Below are 24,923 nucleotides of genomic sequence, written 5' to 3'. Positions count from 1 at the left end.
GGAATAGAATCTGTGGTTTTTTTTCTCTTCAAATGGAGCCTGCCAAAAAAGAGAAGTAGGTCTGAGCTGATCTAATTTTGTCATTTCTGCATTCTCAGTGTCCTTGCTCTTTGAAATAGATGAATCCTGGAATCTTCTCCTTTTCTATTATTTTCAGACCCACTTAATCAACCATTTCCCCCTTGTCCCTTGATTACACAGCCTTGATTACAATTTAAGCAATCGGCTTAAATTGGCTCTTAAAAGCATCCAGAACTGTAACCAGAGCGCGTTAACTGCACATCGCATTGTGTATCTGGTTGTTATAGTGGAGACCTGTTGTGGGCCAGGGAGCACATGGAAAACTGGGAACATTTCTGAATTCGTGTTAGCCCATAGCTACTTGCTTTAAGTTGTTTAAATTCTTTGTTCTGTGTGTAAAGGACTTCTTACATCTCTCCGCCACGAGCCTGGAGCCACAGTGGAGCATGGAGCTCTCAGATGAAGAGGTAACAATGAGGAGACAACGGGAAGGCAGCTGCTATCTTCTGCTCTCCACCTAGTTGCCCACTAGAGTCTATGGGGACTTTCCTTTGGCACTGATGGTAGCAGTGGGCCATGCTTTGCTTTTGATTCTTGCTGATGAAAATGATGGTGGAGGGTGCTGGCTGGCAGCTTTGCTTAGGTGGTTCTGAGTGCTGCTGGTAACTTGGTATGGAGTTAAGGAGGAGACAGATTCTTCATAGCTTTTGGCTTGATAATTGCTTGTTTTAGGCTAGCGTGGTGGAGGCATGTTTGTAAGATTTTTTGTTTGGTTGATCAAGATAAAAAACAGGAAAAGAGAACATGATGGACTAGGTCTATTGAGTCATTGACCAGGACTCCAGAGTGCCATAGCAAAAACCTCAAAGTTCCTCAAAAGCTCTTTCTTTGGCCTTGGTCCTTTATCAGGCAGAAAATTGCTTACGTACTGTGGTGAGTGCAAGGCAGTCACAGATACAATACTTAGAATGTCCACTGAGGTGTTAGAAGTAAAATAGAATAAAAGCAAAACAACTGTTCCCAGCAAACTGCTAATAGCATAGGACTTGCCTCTTAATGGTCCCATCGTTATAATTGGTCTTTCCATACAAAGGACATGAAACAAGTGTCAGAGATGTCTTGACTGCAGTTGAAGGAATCTGTATTTGAGTCCATCCAGTTGATACAACCTTTCTAAAACTGCACACTTTCTTCACAGGAGGCAAAATACTCCTGTTTTTATACCCTCTGGAACTTTTGTAAAAGCTCGATCAATTAATTTGTTTTGAGATCAGTAGCCACACTGCTCTAAGTGGCTTCTGTTTGCTGTAATTGTTCACTTTCCAAAGGAAATATCTTATTCTGTGGTAAATGGTATTCAGTTCTAGGCTATCTGCTTCTTTAATAGCAGAAAAAAAGTATCTTACGGAGATGAACATGTCTTCTCTTGGCTGAGTCTGCTGTGGAGTTTCTGATGGGATATGAATGTGAATTGAAAGTCACTGATGAGGGCAGACCAGGGGAAGCAACTGAAAAGGTTGGGGAGAAAATGTGAACTGTCTTTACTCCCTGGCTGGGGCTTATATGTCTGAAAGAGGGAGGTAGTAGATCACCATGATGCACCCCCTGCATCACCAGTGCCTTTTAACTGCTTCTACCCCATGCTGGAGTCTGAAATCCCTGGTCAGGCCATGCAAGCTGTGCTCCCAATTGTGTGGGCAGCACCGAGACACAGAAATGGACAGGGGAGGGATTCTACCATCCACTGTGACTGTTTTCTGCACGTTTGCACTTCTGCTAGCAAGGATGTAACATTTCCGTGACAGCTTCAGCAACCAAATGCAAAATCCGTTTGAAGTTTTTTTTTACTTTTGTTGTGTGCTTCTGTTAGATAATCTAGCCAATGAGAGGAATAAACCATCTTTCTATTGGTTTGTCAATTAAAAGTTTCTAAGTGCTTCTGGAAAGTTGAGCATAGTTTGCAGGCAGATTGAGATCCCAGTTTGGTGATGTCTTCTGCTTTGGATGGTGGCTGGAGCATGATGCATTGTTAAGCTTATGTGAGCTACTTTTCTTTCAGCTGATCTGGATTGTTGTTTTTTTTTGTTTATTTGTTTTTTCTTCCTCTTTGGTGTTGCATTCCAGGCATGGTATTTTTGCAAATGTTAGGAAACCAAAAGCCATGGAAATAATACTTCCCCTCAGGGAAAGCTCTGAATTTCCAGATTAACAAGTGTTTTGTAGCTGGGCAATTGCCTTTGGAGTGGGACTCATGCTTTGCATTGCCAATCAAGCTGGGCAGCACTTGGTGAAATAGGAACTTGTCTCTGACTCTGTTCTGCAAAGAAGACTTTTTCCTCGTCTGACTGCAACACAGACACGGCACTGACCTCTGTGCCATTTAGTTGGGCCATTATTTGTTTGCTTGATTCTGTGACCTGCAGGTGGAAAACAGGGGAGTGGGGACCCTGCTCAGCTACCTGTGGTGGAGGCACCCAGACTCGCTCTGTTTACTGTGTAGCATTTGATGGTCAGAACTCCCAAGGTGTTGTGGACAACGCTGAGTGTATGGCCTTTGCACAGCAGCCTCACAGCAGTCAGCCCTGCAACAGGAGACAGTGTGCAACCTGGAGCACAGGGCCCTGGTCAGAGGTGAGTTTGTGTGAGAAGCAACTGCCACGTGGCATCCAGGGTGAAAAGCCAGGCACCTTCTCTGAGGCTGTATAAGGTGGGTGTCCATGGCAGGGTGCAGACTGTCCCTGCAGTCTTCCAAAGAAGTTCTCCAAATGGCATCTATGCCTTTTGATAAACTTTTTTCTGTTCCTTTCACGACATGCTCTCTCCCCTGTATTTTTATCAGATCTACCAGACCTTGCCACTGTCAGTTTCTGATCCAGGCTTGGTGAAGGTTGGGGGGGCAGGCTGAGAGCTGCTGTCCTGCAGCTGATCTTGTGCAGTAACATTCCCCTCTGTAAAACAGGAGCTCATGGTTCTCACTTATGCTGCTTATTTCCATGCTTATTGCTGGCCCAGCATTACTAGCTCCTGAATGGCAGTATTAAATCACAGCAGTCAGTAAGGAAGATGCTATTGAACTACTGGTGACCTGCTGTTTACTGTAGGCTGTGTATCAGTGCAAGGCTTCTCTGGACAGCTGCAGTATGCATTTATCCTCCAAACTACATGTACTCAGCACTACCAGCCAGGCATTTAGAAGGCATCTTATGTTCAAAAGTCATAGAAAGCAAAGGTAGTAAATATCATTGAATTACATCTACTCAGTCCCTAAAACACAAGTGAATTTTCTTTTGAAAGAAGTGTGTTGCACGCTTGCAACATTTGATTTACAGTCTTGTGGTATTTTTTTGTTTAGTGATACAGCAGCATCATGAAATGCGACTTCGAGGCATGATAAGCAGGACTGTAAGGTTTTTTTTGTTGTTGTTGTTTTTGTACTCTCGTGAGATGTAGGGTGTGAATACTGAGTTGAATTCAGAGTTGTGGAATGAGAGCACTGTTTAGGAAAGGCACAAAGCACTAAGTGACCTGTTCTTGCAAATTGATTCCTAAGTGATTCATTCTGGGGTTACAGAAAAATGGCTGTTCTTCACCTATGTGTTTTTGGAGATAAAAGGTCTCTCTAGTAAATAAATAGCAGAAACTCTACTGGGAAACTCAAAGTAGTTTAGACAGCTCTCAGGTAATTTCCTATGTAGTAGACTTTGGCAATTCCTGGAGAACTGAGCTGGATTCCAGACAAAACCACTGTGAATTTAACAGAGAATTGCAAAAGGCCATTTACATGCATAGGAAGATGATGTCTCACAGCTTGACACCATAAAATGGAGCATGAGGTCTTCAGGAAAAAGACATGAAAAATGCAAGAAAAGAAATGTCTTTTTATCTTCCCCTGAATTCTTTACCTTGAGCTGGTTTTAATCAGGAGTAACATTAGTTTGCAGGTATCTCCTGCCATCTACAAACATCCTGTTCTGAATGTATTCTGTTGTACTGGTATTTTTTTCCAAAGTCATTCATTCTCTTTGTCTTTTTTGATAGAGAGCAAGAGAAGTTATGTAACTAAGCCAAAATCATCCAATGAGGTCCCAGATCCTATTCAACGTGCCATATTGTCTCTTCTACCGCACAGACAACTACTCTGCTCATTCCCATCCAAGAATATGGTTTTTAATGCTGGTTGCTTGTTTGAGACATTCTTAAAGTGGTACTCTGCCCTGATGTTGGGGACCACAGCCTGGAAATGCAAGTGTAAAGTAGGTGCTTCCTTTTCACTGTTGTGCTCTGTTCCACAGTGCTCAGCCAGCTGTGGGGAAGGTGTCCAGACCCGGAGCGTCACCTGCAGAACGCAGCAGGGCTCTCAGGCTCAGGACTTTGCTTGTTTAATGGAACCAAAGCCACCAGCTACCCAGCCCTGCCTTAAGGAGAAGTGCATCCAAGAAGTCGGCTGGCACGTTGGAGACTGGGGCCTGGTAAGCATCATGCTTTCATGCATCGGAAATAATTGATTATATTGCTGTGTTCCTTGCAAACAAGCTTTAATCAGTGCAGCCTGCAATTGGCTGAATTGGAAAGCATGTACTGCTTCATTACCAGTCCCTTGGCTCACAGTTGCATTGTAACTGGCGCTAGTAATGCTCCAGTTAATCTGTTGCCTGCTTTGTTTGCAGCTGCTATAAAAATAAATCCTTCTTGGAGAGGGAGACTATAGTTTCAGTGACAGTGGCAAAATGCAGCCAATAAACTGAAACTATCCACTCCTGCTGCGTATTCTCATTTATTTGCTCCATTACTGTGAATAGCAAAACAGCTCATGGGCTCAATATGGCTTAGAGCTTCAGGTTTCAGGACTGGTCATCATGTTTGGTGAAATGATTTAAACTATGTTTTTGTAATTGTTCAGATAAACTGTTCTTTAGCTGGATTAATCTTGTCTCCCTTGTGGAGGGAGACAGGCTGTTTTCAGCCTGGGAAACATACCAGGGGGAGGAGATGGGGGAGATTCAATCTACCACGTGACTTCCAAGCACACTTGTTTCACTTCCATGCTCGTGAAACCAGCTTGTTCTGAGTTTAAACATGTTACTTCTGGTTATTTGTGTGGTATAGCTGAGTTTTAATAACAGCTAAGAAAGCTGCATACCTTAATCTGATCTTTCCTGGCCTCAGACTTTCCAGTATCAGAGCTCCTACTTGTATCTGACTAAAAGAAAAGAATACTCTCCCAGTGTCTTAAAACTTTCTGTGAACAGGTTGGTTCTCATATTCTCCACTGTCCTCACTGCCCGGAGTTGCTGCTCGTTGCTTCCTTTTCACTCACAGCTTCCAGTGAAAGGAAATCCAGTTAGCTGCTTACAAGAAAGCTATCCATTTGCTTTCCTGTTGTAAAGTGCTGCCTGTTGTTTTTTGAATTCAGAGTTCAAAACTGACCCTTTAACAAGTGGTGGATCCTTGTAGTGCTGAGGTGCCTTCAGGTCAGGCTGGAACAGTTCACTCCTGCTGATTATTCCAGCTTCTTGTCACACCACTGTCCTTGGCAGAGCAGCAAATCTAGATGTTAGAGAGTAAGCATAGCTTGGAGCCTAGTGCTTCAGGGCTGGATGCAACATTTGGCAAAATGATTAAGAGTACCTCTGTTCAGATGAATCCAGCTGGGCTGTTGTTTGCCTTATCTTGGTGGAGGAAGCTGTGCTCAGCCTGCAGCTAATCACAACTGTTCCACACTCCTGGTCTGTGGTGTTTCTGCATTCTGACTCTGGTTCCTGCTCACTTGCCTTGTTCTCTGTACTCAAGTGTTCAAAGAGCTGCAGTTCAGGCATCCGGACACGCCAAGTTATCTGCGCTGATGGTGACTCCAAATTCTACAGTGCTGATAAATGCAAAGCCATCCAACCACAGAAGCCAGCCACCCTGGGTAGCTGCAACGTGCAGCCTTGCTACCTGCCACAGCGTGAGTTGATTTGATAGACACCCAACTTTTTTTAAGTTGCTTCTGCTTAGGAGTAGAAATTACCAAGTCTCTGCAAAAGCTCGTGCGCTCAGCTCCCTGCTTACCTGTCTCCATCCTGTGCTTTTGCAGCTACAACCATAGCATCTTCAGAGTCCCAGTGCCTGTGCTGTCTGAAACACATGTAATGGATTTGGGAGCAATATTGTTGTTTCTATTCTAAATTCAGTGTTTTGCTTTGTCTCTGTCCCAGTCTGTATTGCAGACTGACCATGACTCACAGAGCTAAGGACTAACACCCTGGACAGACTTAGTAGTTAGAAACTATAGCCAGCTCTCATCCCCTTGTGGATCAGCTGTAAACTGTTTGGAGATTTCACTTGCTGTCCATATTTAGTCTTTGTCATAGCTGAAATGGTGAATTCTGGCTGACTACCTGTTGCAAGTAGCTATCCTGACAATCCAATTGAGTCCAATTGCTGATCACCAGCTGTTCTAGGAGAAGAAACACATTTTTGTCAACCTTAGTCTACTGCTACTTTTCTGATGCATTTGCAATTATTTGAATATAGTTGGATTAGCTGCACTTATTTTGTATATGTCTCTTTTTGCAGAGGTCCCCAGTATGCAGGACACTACAGGATATGATATCAGTCGACAGTCTTTGCTGATGCGTTACAACCCAAATAGCCCTCCCACAGGTTCAGAATTTTGTTTGTTTGGGTTTTTGGTGATGGTGGGTTTGAAACAGGGTATGGTAGGGAGAAGGATCCTTCTTTTCTCCCTTTCTCTTGTTCTTTTCCTGGACTTCCAGAATTCTTGGAGTCAGGGATAAATTATAGATTCTTTACACCAATAGAGAACTACATGTGAGTTCATGCATGTAGCAGGCTGTAAAGACATCCCAGGTTCTGGCAGTATAACACAAGTGCTGGCTGAGAAAAATGCTGCCTAAAGGAGATTATAGATAGGAAAAAAGGTTCATGTGTCCTACTAGAAGGGGACAAAAGCAATGTGACAGGTGATTTCTTATGGGTTAGCAGTGTGAATGCTTAGGGCAATGAGCGGAAGAGGCTCAGAGCAACCAAATTCAGAAGGAAGAGCCAGAAGACACATATTCAGGTGAAACCTTGATACACAAAAGCTTGCCTTATAGCTCTGAGCAGGTAAAAGATAGCAGATGCTCACCTGCATGCTGTAAGGTGTTATTTCCACAGATTCTGGTGATGGAAGGTTGCTCCCTGGGAGTTCCACAGTTCACAGCAGCTCTGGGAATCACCAGATCAATTCCACTGAGGACCATGGCATCAACTTGTTGCCTGTTCGCTGGGAATCCCAGTCACAATCATCAAATTATCAGCTCAGCATCACTCAGTACCCCACTGCAAGAACTGGATCTCAGAACTGTTATCAGACCCCACATGGCTGCTGTCCAGATGGGCACACTCCAGCTTCAGGCCCTTCAGGGAGAGGTTGTTCCTTCAACACCTGTCACCAAAACAGGTAGCTGTGAGTAAATGGGCCTGAGCAGGGAGGCACTGCATTTCCTGGAGGCTTACTGGAATTTACAGTCTGTGTCTGTTGAACCAAGCAGGTCAGATATTGCTGCAGCCTTTCTGCCTTCTGCCTGTAGGTATGGATGCTGTCCTGATGGAGTATCAGCTGCCCAAGGTCCAAACAACATGGGATGCTCACAGCATGACAGTGATTTTCATATGAGAAGAAATCAGCCTGCTACAGCTGTTCCAACAGTAAGTACAAAAACCCTTTGGGTTTTAGCTGCCCATTACATGTGAAGATTCAATTTTGACCCTGATGACTCAGATTGTGTGTTTCTTTTGTACTTCATCTGTGCCAGTAATGTTGGATGACCAATATTCCATGTATGGCATGAAGCCCTTTGGCGTACTTCATTCCTGTTCAGTCTGGAGCATCTGCTTGTAATCCTCTGTAAGCAGGGCACAGAGAGAGTGGTTGGGAATTGTCTGAGAAGGAGAGAAGCATCCTGTGTAGAACTGGCTGAATAATCCTGAGTAATGAAATTTCTGTCAGTTGGAAACTTGCCATCCAATCTCTGGGAGAAAAAGAATACAGAAAAATATTGCCACTAACAATTGTCCTTGTTTGTCATCTCTGCAGGTTAATTGAGGATAAAATATTTAGGGAGGAAATTCCTCTCAAATAGCTTGGGGTGTCTGGTGGGGCCATTTGAAAAATCTGATCTCCTGCTAGGCTGGCTAGGTGTGTTTTGCAGAGAAGTGCAGCACTGGCTTCATGGCTAACAGCCAAGTTTCCCAGCCCTTGCCAGCATGAAAGCCTCTAGGAGGCAAACAAATGAGCAGTGATTCTTCTAGCAGCTGGCATTCTGCAGCCAACAGCTTGGACATGGTGCTTTGCATGTGCTACTGCCCTCATGTATGCATGATAACTTTTGGCTTTCAATTCCTGTCTCTAAGGCAAGCCAAGCCTTATCCCAGCAGCACCCTTCTGGCGAGTGCCGCAGTTCAGTGTACGGCTGCTGTTTTGACAGTGTCGCTTCGGCTTCAGGTCCTGAAGGGGAAGGATGTCTCAATAGGCCCAACTACCGTAAGTGATGTTTTGACTTGTTTGGTTAGAAACACAGGAACAATCACACTGAAATCAGTACCATCTGGAAACTTCCTGTGTAGAAGTTCTGACCTCTGGAAATTGTAGTGAATGGTCTCCTTGAAAACGAATTCTGCCTCATGGCTGGAATAGGGAAGGTTAAAGGGAATCATAGAATGGCCTGGGTTGAAAATGACCACAGTGATCATCTAGTTTCAGCCCCCCCCTGCTATGTGCAGGGTTGCCAACCATTAGACCAGGCTGCCCTGGTCCACATCCAGCCTGGCCTTGAATACCTCCAGGGATGGAGCATCCACAACCTCCTTGGGCAACCTGTTCCAGTGCATCACCACCCTCTGTGTGGAAAAACTTCCTCCTAATATCTAACCTAAACCTCCCCTGTCTTAGATTGTAACCATTCCCCTTGTCCTATCACTATCCACCCCTGTAAACAGTCATACCCCCTTCTGTTTATATGCTCCCTTCAAATACTGGAAGGCCACAATGAAATCTCCCCAGAGCCTTCTCTTTTCCAAGCTAAACAAGCCCAGTTTTCTTATCCTTTCCTCATAGGAGAGGTGCTCCAGCCTCTTATCATTGTAGTGGTCCTTCTCTGGACCTGTTCCAAGACCTCCATGTCTTTCTTGTGCTGAGAGCCCCAGGCCTGGATGCAGTACTCTGGATGGGGCCTCACAAGAGCTGAGTAGAGGAGGACAATCACCTCCCTCTCCCTGCTGGCCACCCCTTTTTTAATGCAGCCCAGAACACAGTTGGCCTTCCAGGCTGTAGGCACGCACTGCTGGCTTATGTCCAGCTTCTTGTCTACCAGGTTAGCTACCACAGAAGTTCTTATCTTCCTCTTTTGTTGTTTGAACAGAATTCTGTGTAATCTCTGTCAGTGTGTAGGGGCTGTTTCACCCTGGGAAGACAACCTGGTATAGCCTTGTTCTCCAAATTCATTACCTGAGTTTAGGTGAAGTAGGCCCTTCTCTGAGGAACTGGGGCCATGCTCTGCTTTCAGACAACCCCATTTGGGCAGGGTTGGAATAAGAACTACAGCTAAGGATGGAGCTGCTGTGTAGGGCTCTGTGGAGACATTTAACCAGCAGAGATCAGTGGGGGACAGTGCTTACTATACTACAAGGATGCTAGAGGTGCTAAGCAAAAGCATCTCCGCTCCTGTGGTTCCCAGCTGTATCCTCTGCAGGCAGGTTGCTGCTGCATTGCTTTCCCCTTTTGCTGCAGCATAGGGATTGCGTGGTCACCAGCCCTGTGAGACTGCCCTGGGGAAAGGGAAAGGTCTGCCTGTCCTCTCTGCTCTGCCACAGCTCAGCAAAGGGCCTCTCAGTCAGAGCCCTGCATCAGCATTTGTCAGATGTGACTCTGATATTTGTGACTCAGAGCACAGAAGAATGTTCGCAGACACCTTTTGGTCCTCTTTATTTGCAGGAGTATTCTGCAATGCATGGATCTTCACAACTGGGTCTAATCCACCTGCTCTGTGGGCTGAAAATGTGCATATGACGGCCATGTGCCCCTCATGGAAGAAGCCCCAAGACCAACCTTATAGCTGCAGGATTCCCTGGAAAGGCCATAACTATTTAGGCTCAGAAATGTCTCTGAGCTGAGTTCTCTTTCTGCTAGTGGGAAAACTAAGATGGAGGGAAACATCAGAGCAGCTGTCCTATTTCAGAACAGCTGGGTGCAAAACTCAGGCGTCCCACCTTTCTACCAACACTGCCTGCAAGGCCCATCATTTAGGCAGGTGGCTTGAAGCACTCAGACCTTTGTGTTTCATGACCCTCACATGCCCTTCTGTTCTGTTCTTTCTGGCAGCATATCCTGTCATGTGCCTGCTGCCCAGTGCTCACGGCCCCTGTGCGAACTGGACCACTCGCTGGTACTTTGTGACTGTTGTTGGCAAGTGCAACCGGTTTTGGTATGGCGGCTGCCACGGCAATAAAAACAGCTTTGCCTCAGAGGAGGAATGCATGAGAGTGTGTCATAGCTCTGTGGGGATTAGTCCCTTGGAGCACCAGCCCTCTTCTGGCACAGGCGCCCTGCGACAGCAGGATACTGGCTCTCGTTTTCATATGGGCACTGCTCAGGGTAAGCAGCAGCCCCTGCCAAGAGAGTCTTCAAGTCATGGCCAAGAAGGAAGATCCTACGGGGCTTCACACCCCACACAGGGCAGACATGGAGAGAACTACTGGAGAAGGCAGGTGCTGCCAGAAGCTTCACGAAGGTCTGGTGTGATGGAGAGCCAGCAATGGGGCGCCCAGCAAAGTAGATTGAAAAGCCTGAGCCAGCTGCACTTGACAAGGGAAACAGCAGTGCCTGGGCCCTCCCAAAAGCAGAGTAGCAGTGGCCAACAGGTGCTGCCACATGAAGGCAAGCAGTGGCATAAGGAGTCTGGAACAGATGCTTCTGTGATCGAAAGCTTTGGGCACCAGGTGTCTGCAGATTCCTTCCCAGCACAGAATCTGCACAGGTGATTTTATTTTATTTTTTGGTCATTTCAGTCTGCTCATTGTGAAGCATCAGTGCAGCTTCCTCTGCAGTGGAAACATAGGCCCAGCCCAGCTGACCCTGTGACAGATTGGCTATATATTGGCTTTGGTAGATCATATTATCCAGGCCTTGGAGTTAACTGGTTTCTCATTCCTTGCACTTTCATTATGCTGACAGCACTGGAAGAAGCATGAAAAGAATGCAGGATGCTGAGGCCCTCTTTTGAGAGGCATACTGTAAATGAAAATCCGTAGGTGGTTTGCTCATTCTGACCAGTAAATTTACCTGACTCTGGCTTCGCAGCATTTATCTCAGTGCTGCACAGAGAAGGAGTGAGTTGTTCTGGGAAAGTCTTTAAAATGCAGTTTGGGTCAGGATCTAGAGAGTGTCACAGTGAAAATCGAGGTTGTGTAGAGCTAGATATGTCTGGGTCTGTGTCTCTGTCAATCTGCTGAGCTGAGCCTAGTTCTCAGAAGAGAGAGTTACATAGCTATGGCTGTCTCCTTGACACCTGGTGGATTGCTTGTAGTGCTCAGTCTATCCAGACCAGCCTTTGCTGTGCAGGAGAAGACTTGCTGTATTGCATGCTGCCTCTGCTCAGAGCTAAATGGGCAGCTAGTCCTGCTTTACACTGTGGTTGTCTATAGTCACATTGGAAGATCCTAAGGAGAGAAGAGCAGCTGAGGGGTCTCTGGAATCCCTTTCTCTTTCAGAGCCATTCTGGAGGAAGCCAAGCCCTCTCTTGTGACAGCAGACAAGGGACAAAACATTCAACTGGTCTGCAAGGCAAGCATGTCCCCCTTCTCCAGGGTGGAGTGGCTGAAGGATGGCCGGCCAGTTTCCTCTGACAGGTAAGCTCGACTCCCTTCATTACAAAGCAGTTCATGGTCCTTGCTGAGCAGAGTGCCAATTATGCTTGTCCACTTTCTTTCTAATCTCATTGGTAACATTCTTTGGAGGGGATAAAAAGGATTAATAAATAAACAAGCCCATGTATTAAACTAGGAACACCCCTGAAAATGAGCTATCCACCTGATCTATAGACAGCAGAAACAGGTATACCCTACAACTGTATTGAGGCACCAGATAGTCTTACGGGTCAGAATGAGTGCTGCCCCAAATCGGTGGGAAAGAATGTTGGCTGTGTAGGATTTTGCCTGAAACACTACTTAACTAGTCCAGGATGAAGCCCGTGGCCAAGTATGTCAGGAGTTCCCCTGGCTAGAAGTTTCTGGCACTGCCATCTAAGATGTAATGCTTTTAAAATTATTTTTAAAGCCTATTTTTTCATGGGAAGTCTGTTTCCTGCAACAGTTTGGATCCAGAGAGTCAGTTTTTGTTACAAAAATTGCAGTTGTTGAGAAAAGCTCAGTTCTGCTTTTCTGTTTGCGAATGACTGCTGGGGCTCAGGCTCCTGCCTGGAAGGGCAGTTTGCCTTCTCATGGGAGAGGGTTGTTGAAAGCAGTTCCCTGTTTTCCCATTCCTCTCTGTTCCTGACCTCCTTTCTTTGTTGCGGTTATTTCCGCTGCCTGTGACCCTGCTGTGGTCAACAGGGTTTTGTTTTTTTCTAAGCTGGGGAGGGCACTTCATGGTGGTGGTTTACGTAACATCAGCAGGAAGGGCCACTCTGCCCCGGCCAGTTGCTGTCCTTGGCCAGGCAGAGGCAGTTGATTCCTACTCCTGTTGTAGGCACACCTACCAGTCTGACAGCTCTTTAGTTATCAGCCACGTCAAGCTGGAGGATGCTGGGACTTACACATGCTTCATTTCTGATGGGAGGACAGAGAGACGGCGGCAGATTCAGTTACAGATCATAGGTAATTCATCTTCCACTTACATCATATATCTTCTACTACCTCTTTTACAAAAGAGGTAGCTCAGCGCTGCTCATTAACTGATACTGACAACAGGGGCAAAATTCCTCTGCTGCCACACTGTGCAAGCAGCATTGCCTTTACCCCATGGCAGTGCTGTTCCTAGGGCAAGTTATAGCAGCAGATCTCCTCTGCAGTGCAGGAACCAAGAGAGTGTGGAGGTAATAGGGCTTCTTCTGGTGTTACATTATGATAAAGCCCTTACCCTAAAGCACTTCCCACCCGCAGTGCCACCTCGTACCTGGAATTATTGCCCATCTGTAACCTGTACCATTTCCAGCATAGCAAGCATGTTGTCCTCTCTGAGAGCCGTCAGCTGCCTTCTGGTCCCAGGCAGAAGGCTCCAGAGAAGGGGTTTCCTGTACCCTCAATCTCATAGTATGGTGTGACTGGATTACATAGCTGTTCATGTTTGTGTTTTGGCCAAATAAGACCACCTAGGTAACAAATTATTCCCTGTTTCAAAAAACATGCCATATTTAAGACGCAAATCCAGAAAAAATACAAAAGATCAGTCTAAAAAGATGGGCCAGCAAACCACTCTTGGTGGCCTCAAGTCTGTGAGATGTACCTTGTCACAGCAATGGCATGGGGGGCAGAAGGCAGCGTGGCCTAAGGAATACTGCAACATATTCAATAACGGAGGAGAGAAAAGAGTCTAAAATTGCTTGCCTGCAGGTCTGTGACTCTCATTAGTCGGCAGCACAGGCTTACTGCATCAGTCAGAAAACAGATGGCTGAAGGGTTCTTTGGCTCCAGTTCAGCGAGCTCTCCCAAGCTCACAGAAAGCCCTATGCAAGAGGTCACAGTAAGAACGGTCTTTTTATTCACATATGGCATTTTATTTTGAATAGAGTACCAGAGTGCTGTTCTGGCAGAGGGTGAGAGAGGTCAGGTCCTTCACAAGGAAAATCAGCAGCACCGAGAGCTACCCAGAGGCGGAAAGGTTGTACAGGCAGCCGGTTCCTCTGTGCATCAGCAATTCACATATAGGTAAGTTCATACAGCAACAGTTTGTCCACTATGCCCAGCTGATGAACCATATGGCATCTCTTCATGTAGAAAAACTGAAGATTGGAAAGGTCCTGGATCAGCTGTTCTGGGCATGGTTGGGAGGCGAGGAATACTGAACTGCTGACAATAGGAGCCGGCAAAAATCCCAGTTGCAAGCTGTCTGCTGTTCTCCCAAGGGTCCCTTGAAAGAGGCATATCCTTAGCAAATATGTCCAGGGAGGCTGACAACAAAGCATCCAGGTTCAGACAAATACAAAAATGCTGGGGGGACTGTCCTTAGCTGTTCAAGTTAGTGTAGTCAGAAAGAGAAACCCATTCTGGAAAAAAGCAAAGCAAGAGGGAACTGCTTAATTACTACAAAACAGACGTACGTATATATATTAAAAATAAATAAATAACAAAACAACCTGTAGGATATTTTAGCCTCTGACAGTGTATTTTAAGTATTTTGTGAACAAAACAGTTCGACTCCAAGCTATCTTTTCATGTACTGCTTGGCATACTCTGTAGTTTCTTGCATATTTCTCTGGTGCTTCTAGGCCTTGCAGAAATAAAAGGTTAAAAGTTATTTTCATTTTAAATGCAGAACACTGGGGCTCTAGACTAAACGGGATATGATCTGATCTCTCTTCTTTTGAGTTTGCAGCCTAAAATCCAGCCAATATGCTGAATCCCCGGCAACCCCCTTAGCTGCTTTTGCCTAAAAGCAGAAAGAAGTGTTTCATTGAATTATAAAAGCACTGAATTAAGGCTCTTTGGTTTTGTTTTTTGAGATCAAGAATTCAGGTCAGAGAATGGGGGTGGGGGAGATGATGTTTTCTTTGCCTCTGGGAACATCATGGTTTAGTTCCCTTCTGAAATGGTGTTTATCAGTAGTCAGAAGAAAGCAAAGAGCACAAGAGGATGGATGATGTGAGAGCCCATGCCCAGCCTTTCTGCAGTGTGCAGTGGATACCCTTGCATGCAGTCAGGCTGGTGATTCCAGTGGACTCTTCACACCCCAAAAAAGTATTTGCTATCTGCACCTTGAGAGAAGCTTACTTGGTGCCCCGTTCTCCAGGCCGTTTGCTGTGTATTTATGTTGCTGACACTTCCTTAGGGTTTTAGCCAGAGGGGTGTTATAAGTAACAGAGATGCTCTGAATTGCTGTCTCTGAAGGGTTAAGTTGTCTGGCAGGAGTGCAGCACCACGCTGTGCTGATCTGTAGCAGGATTTGATAAAGGCTGCTTTTTTTTCTGAGGAGAGTGAATGTTGTTAATGGCAAATTCTGATGGGAGCACGGAGACCGCCCTTTCCCATTGGAGGCAAAAAAGAAGGCTTGTGATTAAGAAGGCCTTGTGCTGAAGGTCAGATACTGAACAAGGAGGTTGCTGCATTGTTGTGCTTGTGGACTTTGCAGGTTGAGAATGGACAAGAGCGAGCCCTCAGTAGTGGAGGCCAAAGTTGGGGAGAGAGTCAGACTGCCCTGCACAGTGGAAGCATCTCCAACTCTCACCATTGAGTGGCAGAAAGATGGGCGGCCCATCTCCCCTCCCAGGTGAGCTCCCAGCTGGCTTTACTATTCCTGCAGCAGGCTGTGGGGAGGAGAGCCCCATTCTGAGGGAACATCGTTGCTGGCCAGTGCAGAGAGGGACTGTTGTGCTTTGTGCTCGGCGGTTTCATTTGTCAGGGCCAGACAATGCCGTCCTACTGCCCTAGTCACAGGTCAGAGCCTGGACTTCAAGCTCTCAGATAAAGAGCTGTGATCCAGAGTCTACAGACCAGAGGCTGTGTTGTGAATTGAACTGAGCTGCTGCCATACCTTTGCTTAGTGTTACTGCAAAGTTGTGTGTAAGACAGATTCATTTCTGGTGATTGGAATTGTATCATGGCTCAAACACAAGCTGAGGGGATTTGTGGTTTTGTCCATCAGACACAGACAGCAGTCAGACGGGGCCCTGGTGATCAGCCGGGTTAGCTCTGAGGACGCCGGCTTCTTTACCTGCATCGCCTCGAATGGACGTGACCAGGACCAGCGCCAGGTCCTGCTCCGACCTCTAGGTACCAGGCGGGTGGCCGTGTTGCATGTCTGTGCACACAAGTGTGAAACAGGAAGGGCTGGACGGAGTGGGTTTCTCCTCTGGCCATGCCTCTTAACTTCATACCTAACGTTTAACAGGCAGCTTGTGAGTAAGGGGAGACTGAGTCAGTTTTCCCAATGGTATTCTCATGTATCAGTAGGTCATGGTGCTCTAGACAGCTGAGGTGGGACTGCTAGTATGAGAGTGGCTCTTGGGCTTCATTTCTGGCATGGAACACGTATGGTAGTAGCAGGAGGCAATAAAGAGGCAGTTCTTCTTTGCCTATGATGTACTGTGTTTGTCTAATTGGAGGAAAAAATCTCTTTGAAATCTCCATTTCTTGCCCTGGCTTGGGCTAAAGCCCTTAGCTACTGCTACAGGGAATGTCATATATCCTACAGTAGTTCCAAACATGCTGGTTCAAGGCCTAGAAGCTTTTCCTTCCTGGGGCAGCATAGCACTGTATTCTTGCTGGTAACTGTTTACCTTCTGGTTTAGGAGGGTTGAGGATTACTGGTCTTCTGCCAAGCATCAAGGTATCTGAAGGAGAAACTGCTCAACTTCATTGTACAGTGACTGGCAACAATGTGAATATAAGGTGGTCAAGGTGAGCAAAAGCAAGATGAAACTTTTCTCTCGTCTCTTCTTGAACCTCATCACTTATCCTCCAAATCGTAATGCAGGATGCCTACTAGGCAAGGGAGAGAGCTGTGGTTCGCAGCTCCAGATGGCATCATCTAACCTTTCCTAATCCACCTAATGTCAACCAGAAATCTTCAGCAAAATCTCGATGGGCAGTGGTCACCGAGTTTGCATTTCAGTCAAATGAGTAGAGAGGCAAACTTTAAGGTAAGATTTCATAGAGCTCAGAGGAGCTCCATGCTAGCAAGCAAATGACAATAAAATACCAAAAATCAAAGTGAGTAACTGGAAGATGACTTATAATTGGTCTTTAGAAAACTCTCTGTGACTAACCCTAGCAAACATTTTAGCCTCTACAATAACAGCATCTATTCTCTCAGATTCGTGCTATGACAATTCTCTCCCTTTATTGCCAGATGGGAGTGAATGGCAATTCACACTGTTTTGGTAACAGTAAGAGAAGACTTGTCTTCTTCTCGTGATATTTTAATAGTTAAACCAAATTTGTCCAAGTATGTAGTGGATTTGGTGTGTTTTTGTTTTTTTTTCCCCCATTTGAAAATAATCAGTTCAATTTTGGAGCTTTCTTGCAAAAGATCCGTAAACATGGTTTGGCAATTGTTTCAATCCCTGTGATCCAAGGGGTTGGACTGAAGCGGGCCATCTCACAAAGAGAGCTATTCTTCCATATGAAAGTTTGGTATTTGAGTCAACAAAATGGTTGAAGTATCAGGCTATGAATGAAACTCTTTTCAGTGAACAAAGTTTACTTTCCTTGGTAACTAGAAGTTCATAATTCAGGCAGTTTTCTGGCCGTGCACAGAGTATTCCAGGAAGAACAGAATGGTTGCATTCTTGCTGATATTTTAACATTTTTTTAAACAGGCTTTTAAGGGAAAAAGGTTACATTGCTCACTACCCCATATGTTCATCAGGCAATGTGCGTAAGCTACTAATGCCAGCCAAACAAGGCTGCCAGACCACAACCTGGAGAGAGGAAAAGTCACTGTGGCTTTTCTTTTAGTTCCTCAAACCTCAAAAATGTGTCATACTGGAAAGGACAAAGACCATACACAGAGCACACAGCTAGCTACCTCCCACAGTGGCAGTAGACTAATGGATGTAGAATTGCTCAGGTTCATATTCCTACATAATTGTAGAGCCAGGCAAAATAAGACTTCTTGCTTTGTGCTGAGTTTGTACTAATTGACCCTTTTCACAGAGCATCGGTTTCCAAAGAGCACAAAGAGCTCCTTTAGTGACCAGGAGTGGGAGCAGTGATACAAAACACTTCTCGTTACAGAAATGGAGTCCCGGTGAGGGCAGATGGCCACCGTATCCACCTGTCCCAGGATGGAAGCCTGACTATAAGCAACGTCCAGTTGGCTGACGAGGGATCTTACACGTGCAGCGCCTACAGCAGCAGCAACTCTGTCAGTGCCAGCACAGAGGTGAAAGTGTTGAGGAGCAGGCCCAGCAGTGAGTACAACTTGTCCTCCCCACTTCTCCTGGCACAGAGCTGCCTCTTGGCCGTTACTGGAAGGCTGCCCATCGTGCGCCCATCCACCACCAGTCTTGGGCTTTGGGGAGCAGCAGGAGCCTCTGGGTGGGTGTGAGAGCAGGGTGGTGGAAACGGCCCCCCACCAAGGCACTGGGAATCAGTCCCAGAAACTGCCTTCTCTTTCTTTATCTAACCAGAGTTGTCAGTTTCTCTCTCTGGTCCTTGATTTGCCTGTAATAAAACAATCCTCCTTAGAATTGGAAGGATGGAGAAAACGGGAACCTGCTGTGGTTCTAGGGAGGGGAAGATAAACCTGGGAGCAAGCCCTGGCCGTGTTTTCAGCTGGCTTTACCTTTTACTTGGCTGCAGCAAGTGTGAATCACGTTGTGGACCTGAGCAGAGAATGCGTGGACCAGCCGCACCTCGCCAACTGTGGCCTGATCGTGCAGGCCCAGCTCTGCAGTAACGAGTACTATGCCAGCTTCTGCTGTGCCAGCTGCTCTCGCTACCAACCGCTCGCCAGCCCTCCTCATCGCAGTGGGTGACAGACACCACCAAGGCCGTGTGGAACAGCAGGTGACAAGACAAGAATTTTGAACTCTGTCCTTCTACTGCATGAAACTGTTCTGGGAGCTCAAGAGGGCGGATTTAATGGTGTAGGGTGTAATTGCCAGAAGGTGGGAGAACCACCATCCTCAGGTTTATTGCAAACTTCTTTCCTCTGACTCCTGTATGCCTTGCAATAGCTCATCCATCTCTCCATGTAATGGTAGTTGCTGCTTTTCGCAGAAGGAGGTAGCACTGGGAATACTCTCTCTAAATGATTTTAGAGAGGGCAGATAACCAGTATGAAAGATTCTTCATATAAGAAAAAGACAGTAGCTCAAAAAAGCACCATAGGCTGAAGTGTCTTAAGATGGGCCTGAACTATCTTAACAAAAGGACTAATGACTGAGGAACATTTATAATGCTGAGGAGCACGCTGCCTCTAAATGCAAAGGAATCTGACCATGACAAACAGCTTGGTGCGTTTAAAATCAGCATTCAGGTGCTGTAGGATTGCATCTAGAGATGCAGCTGTGATGTCACCTACTGCAGCTACGTACTGTAGCTGTTTTATTACAGTGCTCCTAAACAGAATTTATTTTTGGGTCAGTTTGGTTTCCACTTGAATGTATTCAGCTCTGGATTGAAATGCAGAAGCAACACTCCACAGAAAGCTTTGGACAAAATGGAAGAATATGTTTAGCCTTTTCTGAATGGTAGGGATCATTAACATAATAACACTATAGTATGTTCTGAGATGATGCAGATTAAATATCAATATCTCTGGCAAGTATTATGAAGTTAGTTTGGTTTTTTCCAGAGCCAGAATCGTGCTGTTGAATTTAATGCAAATATGGGCTTTTGGTAGCACTGTGCCGGGTATGAACTTGGAGAGGAGAGTAATATACATAAGTAAATAGGTGTAGGGATACTTGTCCTGCTAGAATAAATTTCCCAATGATCTGCTGTGTTGTCAGTAAGCTCCAGAAACACTCGGGTCTGCATGTGGCCTAGGCTGATTCTTGCTGTTATGTGCTAACAAATAGGGATTTCCAGATACAGAGGCAAAGCAGTTACAGTTGAAAAGCATCCCTCCTGTCTGAACTAAGACTGAACACAGAGTGGCAAATAGCATGCATGAGGCACTGGAAGAGAAATCCCCAGGAATTAAGATATGTGTGTGTGGAAGATGGTAAGTATAGGATGGTTTGTTGTCCCAGCAAAGGCACATGGCATCTTCAGTAACTCAAAACAGAATTAGACCTTCCAAGTAAAACCATTTTTTTTCTACAGCCTCAATATTCTTTCTCCATAGCACTCGCCCTAGAAGAAGCCTCATTCTGCACTACCTTCTGAGTCTTGGGTGGGTTGCTGGTATTAATTAGCACCATTTACTGGATGTATAGATGTAGCTATACTTCTTTGCTGGTACACTGATATGTAGTGCTGATGTTGATGTTTGCAGGTGGGTAGTAAGGGCTATTTTTTGCAACAGATTTTTTTTTTTTAGTGTGTTGTTTTTAGGTTGTGTTGTGTTTTTGTGTTTTTTTTTTTTTCCTACTTCTGCTTCTCTAATTTAAGGCTTCTATGGAAGGAAGCTAATTCTGGACTGTGATCACACCACTTTCCTCTCCTTCAGTCCAGAACCAGCACTCAGGGCAGCAGTAAAATGTGGGTGTAAATCCCCAGGCTTGGCAGCCTAAAGCTGGTCTGAACTCTAAATCCAGTAAATCAGTTCAGCTGCATCTAAAAATAAGAATTACCAACCTAATGATTGCCCTCTCTTAGCACAGGTGTGGCTTCAGTACTGCACTCAGTGCTTTAAGATCTGAACAAACTGAATAGTCTAAAAGCAGTCCAGTAAAGGAGCAAGAGGTTACAGACAGTTAAAAAGCTTTTTTTTTGTTTGTTTTTGTTTTTTGAGGTCAGTGATGGATTCTGCTTGCTAGGAAAGACAGCCTCATTTTGCAGCAAAAGACTCTTTAATTTGGTATTTAGGAAAAGCTTCCTCTGCTATAAGTCACAGAATGTTACAGTTAGAGATTATGAAGTTGCACTCATTGACTACATAAGGACCGAATGCCTGAGATAATCTAATTGTGTTTGTACATAAATTTGCAGAATGGCACATTTTTGTTTTTTGGTACAGGATATTTTACAATATGGTATGACTGCCTTTTGAGACCATGGACTGATGAGAGGCTGTGTAAATTCCAGTCCTGTGTGGCAGGCACAGAGGGCAGCAAGGGGCTCTGAGCCCCCTCAGGAAGGCGGTTCCAAGTGGATGGTGCCTGACGATGCCTTTCTCCCAGAATGAGCTGTTACTTCTGTAATATCCTCCCTTTCTTTGTTGCAGGGGCCTTGTTTTCTAATAATGCAGTCAGCTTTCATTTAGGCCATATGATTAGACACAGCACGGTCAGGGAGCTCTGTCTCCAACCTGGTGAGAGCTGTAGTGGGCACCTGTGTTCTGACTGACTGGACTTTAACACTGAAGGAACTTTCTTATTTTTTTTTCTCTCATTTATTACCTGACCTCCTTTCAGATGTGTTACCATGGTAATAAGGACGGGATCTGAAGACAGTTTGTTGCTTTAAATATGTGCCATGGCTCTAACAGTTAGTTAACTAAAGCAGTGCATTTGTATTTTCCTATTCAGCAAGGAGAGAATTTTTTTCTGTGTAGTATCACTTAACGTCCTAATCAAATGTTTATATTATTTGATTTGAGAATCAAGATAGTGGTTTTCTTCTCTAAACAAAGGTCATCTCTATCCCCTTTACCCTTATCTTCCAGTCAGAGGAAGGGTGTAGCTATTTCCATCTGATCTCTGGGTGCAGCTCTGACAGACTGAGGAACTAGTGGGAGAAACGAAAAAAAACCCACAAAAACCACAAACCAACCAATGTTAGATCTCTCAGCTTGTGCGACTAACTATTTGCTAGCTTTCTGAAAGTCAAATAAGCACAGATACCAACTCCAATACCATAGAGTATGCTGGGGATTACTGTTGGTGCTGTACTCCACAGGTATGCTTAAGGTAAGAAAGAACCAGTAAAGAAAAAAGCCCCCATTTTTTAGCCCACCTCTGTACTTGCCTGGAAATGGAAACTGCTGGCAAGCTCAAATGCTAGGGCCAATGCAAGGCAGCATTTCTCTCCTTTCAGGTTACAAAGTCTGACTTCTTGGTATTTTTCAATATGTCTAACACTACTTCATGTAAGTAAGCATGCAGTAAAAACCAACCACACTTGATAGGATGGGTATCAGCTTCCTAGGAGAACAGAAAGGAGTGAAAATATGGTGTCATCCTGGGCAGCTCTTAGGATCCTCACTCCTTTTTAATAGCAAAGGAAAAGAAAACCCAAGTGAGTATTCCTTTCACCTGTTTTTGAATGTTTGTGTTTTCATCTTTGTAAATGTTCAATGTTAGAAAATTCAGTGTTGCCAACCCAGAAACCAGTATTTTCCATAAAACTCCCCTTTGCAGAGCTTTAAATAGCTATGGGTCAAATGGATATTTGCAAGTTCAGTCTTAAAGTTCAAGGTAACATAATGTGGGGTACAAAATGAGAAGCATTAAAATACCTTGAGCCAGAAGGGCAAATTCTGAAAATCAAATGGGGAGAGGGGAAATAAAGCCTTTCACAGACAGTGCTTCTACCACCAACATTTATTTCTGTTAAAGCAGATTATAAATCATCAGTACAAATATATATAACTTACATTTGCTTGTAAGGCCAAAGTTTAAAAGTAAAGTTAAAATGAGATGGATTTCACAAGTCACCAGAGGCAGAACCTGGACCAGCTGCAGCCTTACCACAAGGTTTCACAAATCCATGGAAAAAATAAAAACAAAAGTTAAAAAAACCTCTAAGATCTATTGACAGACAAACAAAAAATGGGTTCCTAGGCAGCCCCAGGATGTTAGATATGGTTACAGTAAGTTTGTCACAGTAGTGTTAGAACCAATAGATTAAGACAAGAAAACTGCAGCAATACATGGAAGAAAAAAAAATGTACTATATATAATATGTAGCTTGATTCCAATAAAAAAACAGTTAATTTTCCCCATGGTTTTCAGACCATGACAATACTGTTCTTAAATTTTCATTATTTAAAACTACAATATAATGACTTATTGGTTGTGATTGTTGTTGCAATATGCTACTTACAATGAACAGATACAAGAACAAGCTAGGGCCCCTTTTTCCACCCCCCAACGTTACTTACAATAAGAATTGGAGATAAATCAATCTTATGTACAATTTCTTACATTCACCCCCCCCTTTTTTTTTTAAACCTTTGGCAAGATTACTTACAACTCATACATCTTTTAATATCCACTATTTAAAATATTCTAAATGCATAAAAATAAAGATTTTGGCTTTACTTTAGTCTTTACATATAATATTCACTTTTTTACTCAAAATGGAAGCCCAACTTTTTTCACAGACCTGGCTTCTGCTAAGCAGGTGACAACCTCCCTCCTTACTTCCCCCACCCCAACCCTGCTTCTTCCCTGGGGGGGAATGTCCAGGACTCACGGGGCCTTGGAAGGTCGCAGGTCTGAGGTCTCCCATCCTTTCTGAGATACATGATGCTTCTGCAGGACCGGGCGCCCAGCTCTGCTGTGTGACTTCCAGCTTTCCAAGTGAAGAGGGAATGCAGACCGAGGTGGCTCCAGGGTTCATTTTGAGAACTGCACGTGAAATTCTGTATACATTTATATCCTCCCCATCATTGCTCCCTCTTTCTAACCCATTTTCATTTGAAGGGACCTTTGGGATTATCAAAGCAAATGGATGAGAAACAGTCCCCTCTGCTCCCTTTATCCCTCTAGCCTAATGTACAAGTTATTCACCGCCTACGGGGCCGCTTAAAGTTCAATCTCAAATGTCTTCTGTAAATCACTCGAGAAGGGGTTGGTCGGGGAGGGATTCGTGCGCTGCTTTGCCTTGCTCTCCAGTGCTGCCCACTGTGCTTCAAACGGGTCTACCTGCGGGGCGGCCGCGGGAGGTTGGGGGTGCTTGTCCTCTGCAGCCCATTTGCCACCGTCAACGCCATTGAAAGCCGCAGAGCCGTTGTGCTGCGCAGGCGGGTTGAAGAAAGGGCTGGCCGTAGCGCTGCCGGCCTCGTACTGAGGGAACGTCTGCTGTTTGACGAGGCTGGGCGACTGGTGCGGATGGGCAGCCGGAGCGTGGCTCGCCGTGCCGAAGACGTTGGCTACCATCTGGGAAGGCGTGATTCCCACCACAGGTACGCTTGGGGCCGCCGCGTAGGTCATCCCATTTGCTACGGCGTAGGGCTGAGCTGGAATAAAGGGTGGCTGCATGGGCGGCACCACGCCAACCGGCACAGGCTGAGGCGCAATGAAGGTGCTCACGGGGTAGGCGGCTGCTGCCTGGGAAGCGGCCGGAGGGGGCTGCAGCGGCGGCTGTGCGGCTGGGGCTGGCTGCTGCTGGGCACGGACAGTCTTTGAGACCTCTTCCAACCAGCGGTCTGCCTCTGAGGGAGTACGTCTGTGATTTCCCTGGAAGAGACTTGGTGAGGCTGTGCCTGGGGTGCTGCTGTTCCATTCGGTGCCTGGGGAGGAAAGCACAGGGAAGTCATCAGTGGTTCCGCTCCTCACCCTTTTATCAGTGAGACAGACCGGAGGATGCACAACAGCAGCCAGGCCTCTTCCCTCCACAGCTGAGACACTACTAATAGCAGAAGCACCTTTTTGCATCCAGTGTACTGCTCTGTTTAAGGGAAGATAGATGTTGGTCAAGAAGGGATGGAAAAGTTTCATCGCTAAAGAGCAGATTTTTGTTTTGTGGGCATTTGATTTGTTTTCTTGTTTGTTTTTCAATGGCAGGCATTTGAGATATTAGGGCAGGCCGTTATTGCTCAGTGGCAATAATCTAGTCTCTAACTCTTCTAACATGGGAGTATCAGTTTCTGAACACACAGCTCAGGAATGGTGGATTGTTAGAACATTAATCTTTAAAAAACTGTTTTTAAGGTTTGTTTTCCTTATTTATTTCCTAAATTAAGGCTTTACCCTTTTATAGTACTGCCATGTAATGGTACAAGAAGTTCAAGGCAACATTCATTTTTCTGTCTCAAACTATAACTCAGGCTGATAACCCTTTCGAATTCTTGCAATCCTCAACTTCTAACAATTTAGAGTTTGCTGTTACAAATACAGCTCTATTTAAACTCATTTATCTTCAGTGAA

General features: G+C 45.2%; 2 protein-coding genes across 16 annotated transcripts in view; one reads left to right on the top strand and one right to left on the bottom strand.

Moving 5' to 3' along the window:
• PAPLN (papilin, proteoglycan like sulfated glycoprotein) overlaps positions 1-22,265 on the top strand; it is a 49,073-nt gene extending 26,808 nt beyond the window's left edge. For 2 of the 3 annotated variants that reach the window (XM_090141035.1, XM_090141034.1), the window contains exons 12-28: positions 423-488; positions 2,445-2,652; positions 4,314-4,490; positions 5,812-5,968; positions 6,580-6,666; positions 7,183-7,468; positions 7,599-7,716; positions 8,422-8,551; positions 10,388-11,042; positions 11,776-11,913; positions 12,752-12,879; positions 13,791-13,929; positions 15,350-15,487; positions 15,863-15,990; positions 16,509-16,617; positions 17,956-18,131; positions 18,523-22,265. In XM_090141035.1, the coding sequence (XP_089997161.1) occupies positions 423-488; positions 2,445-2,652; positions 4,314-4,490; positions 5,812-5,968; positions 6,580-6,666; positions 7,183-7,468; positions 7,599-7,716; positions 8,422-8,551; positions 10,388-11,042; positions 11,776-11,913; positions 12,752-12,879; positions 13,791-13,929; positions 15,350-15,487; positions 15,863-15,990; positions 16,509-16,617; positions 17,956-18,131; positions 18,523-18,698 (3,016 nt within the window). In that variant the 3' untranslated portion in view covers positions 18,699-22,265. The remainder of the gene's footprint in view (positions 1-422; positions 489-2,444; positions 2,653-4,313; positions 4,491-5,811; positions 5,969-6,579; positions 6,667-7,182; positions 7,469-7,598; positions 7,717-8,421; positions 8,552-10,387; positions 11,043-11,775; positions 11,914-12,751; positions 12,880-13,790; positions 13,930-15,349; positions 15,488-15,862; positions 15,991-16,508; positions 16,618-17,955; positions 18,132-18,522) is intronic. The other variant, XM_031593597.2, reaches the window with a different exon arrangement.
• Positions 22,266-22,358: 93 nt separating this feature from the next.
• The window catches only part of NUMB (NUMB endocytic adaptor protein), a 92,195-nt gene continuing 89,630 nt past the window's right edge, over positions 22,359-24,923 (bottom strand). For all 13 annotated transcript variants that reach the window (XM_090141050.1, XM_090141049.1, XM_090141057.1 and 10 more), the window contains one exon: positions 22,359-24,286. In XM_090141050.1, the coding sequence (XP_089997176.1) occupies positions 23,580-24,286 (707 nt within the window). In that variant the 3' untranslated portion in view covers positions 22,359-23,579. The remainder of the gene's footprint in view (positions 24,287-24,923) is intronic.

This window comes from Phasianus colchicus, chromosome 5, assembly GCF_987193195.1.
Source record: "Phasianus colchicus chromosome 5, bPhaCol1.hap1.1, whole genome shotgun sequence".
In the NCBI taxonomy this organism is placed as follows: Eukaryota; Metazoa; Chordata; class Aves; order Galliformes; family Phasianidae; genus Phasianus; species Phasianus colchicus.
Note: the sequence above shows the minus strand (reverse complement) of the source record. Positions and strands in the feature narration are given on the sequence as shown.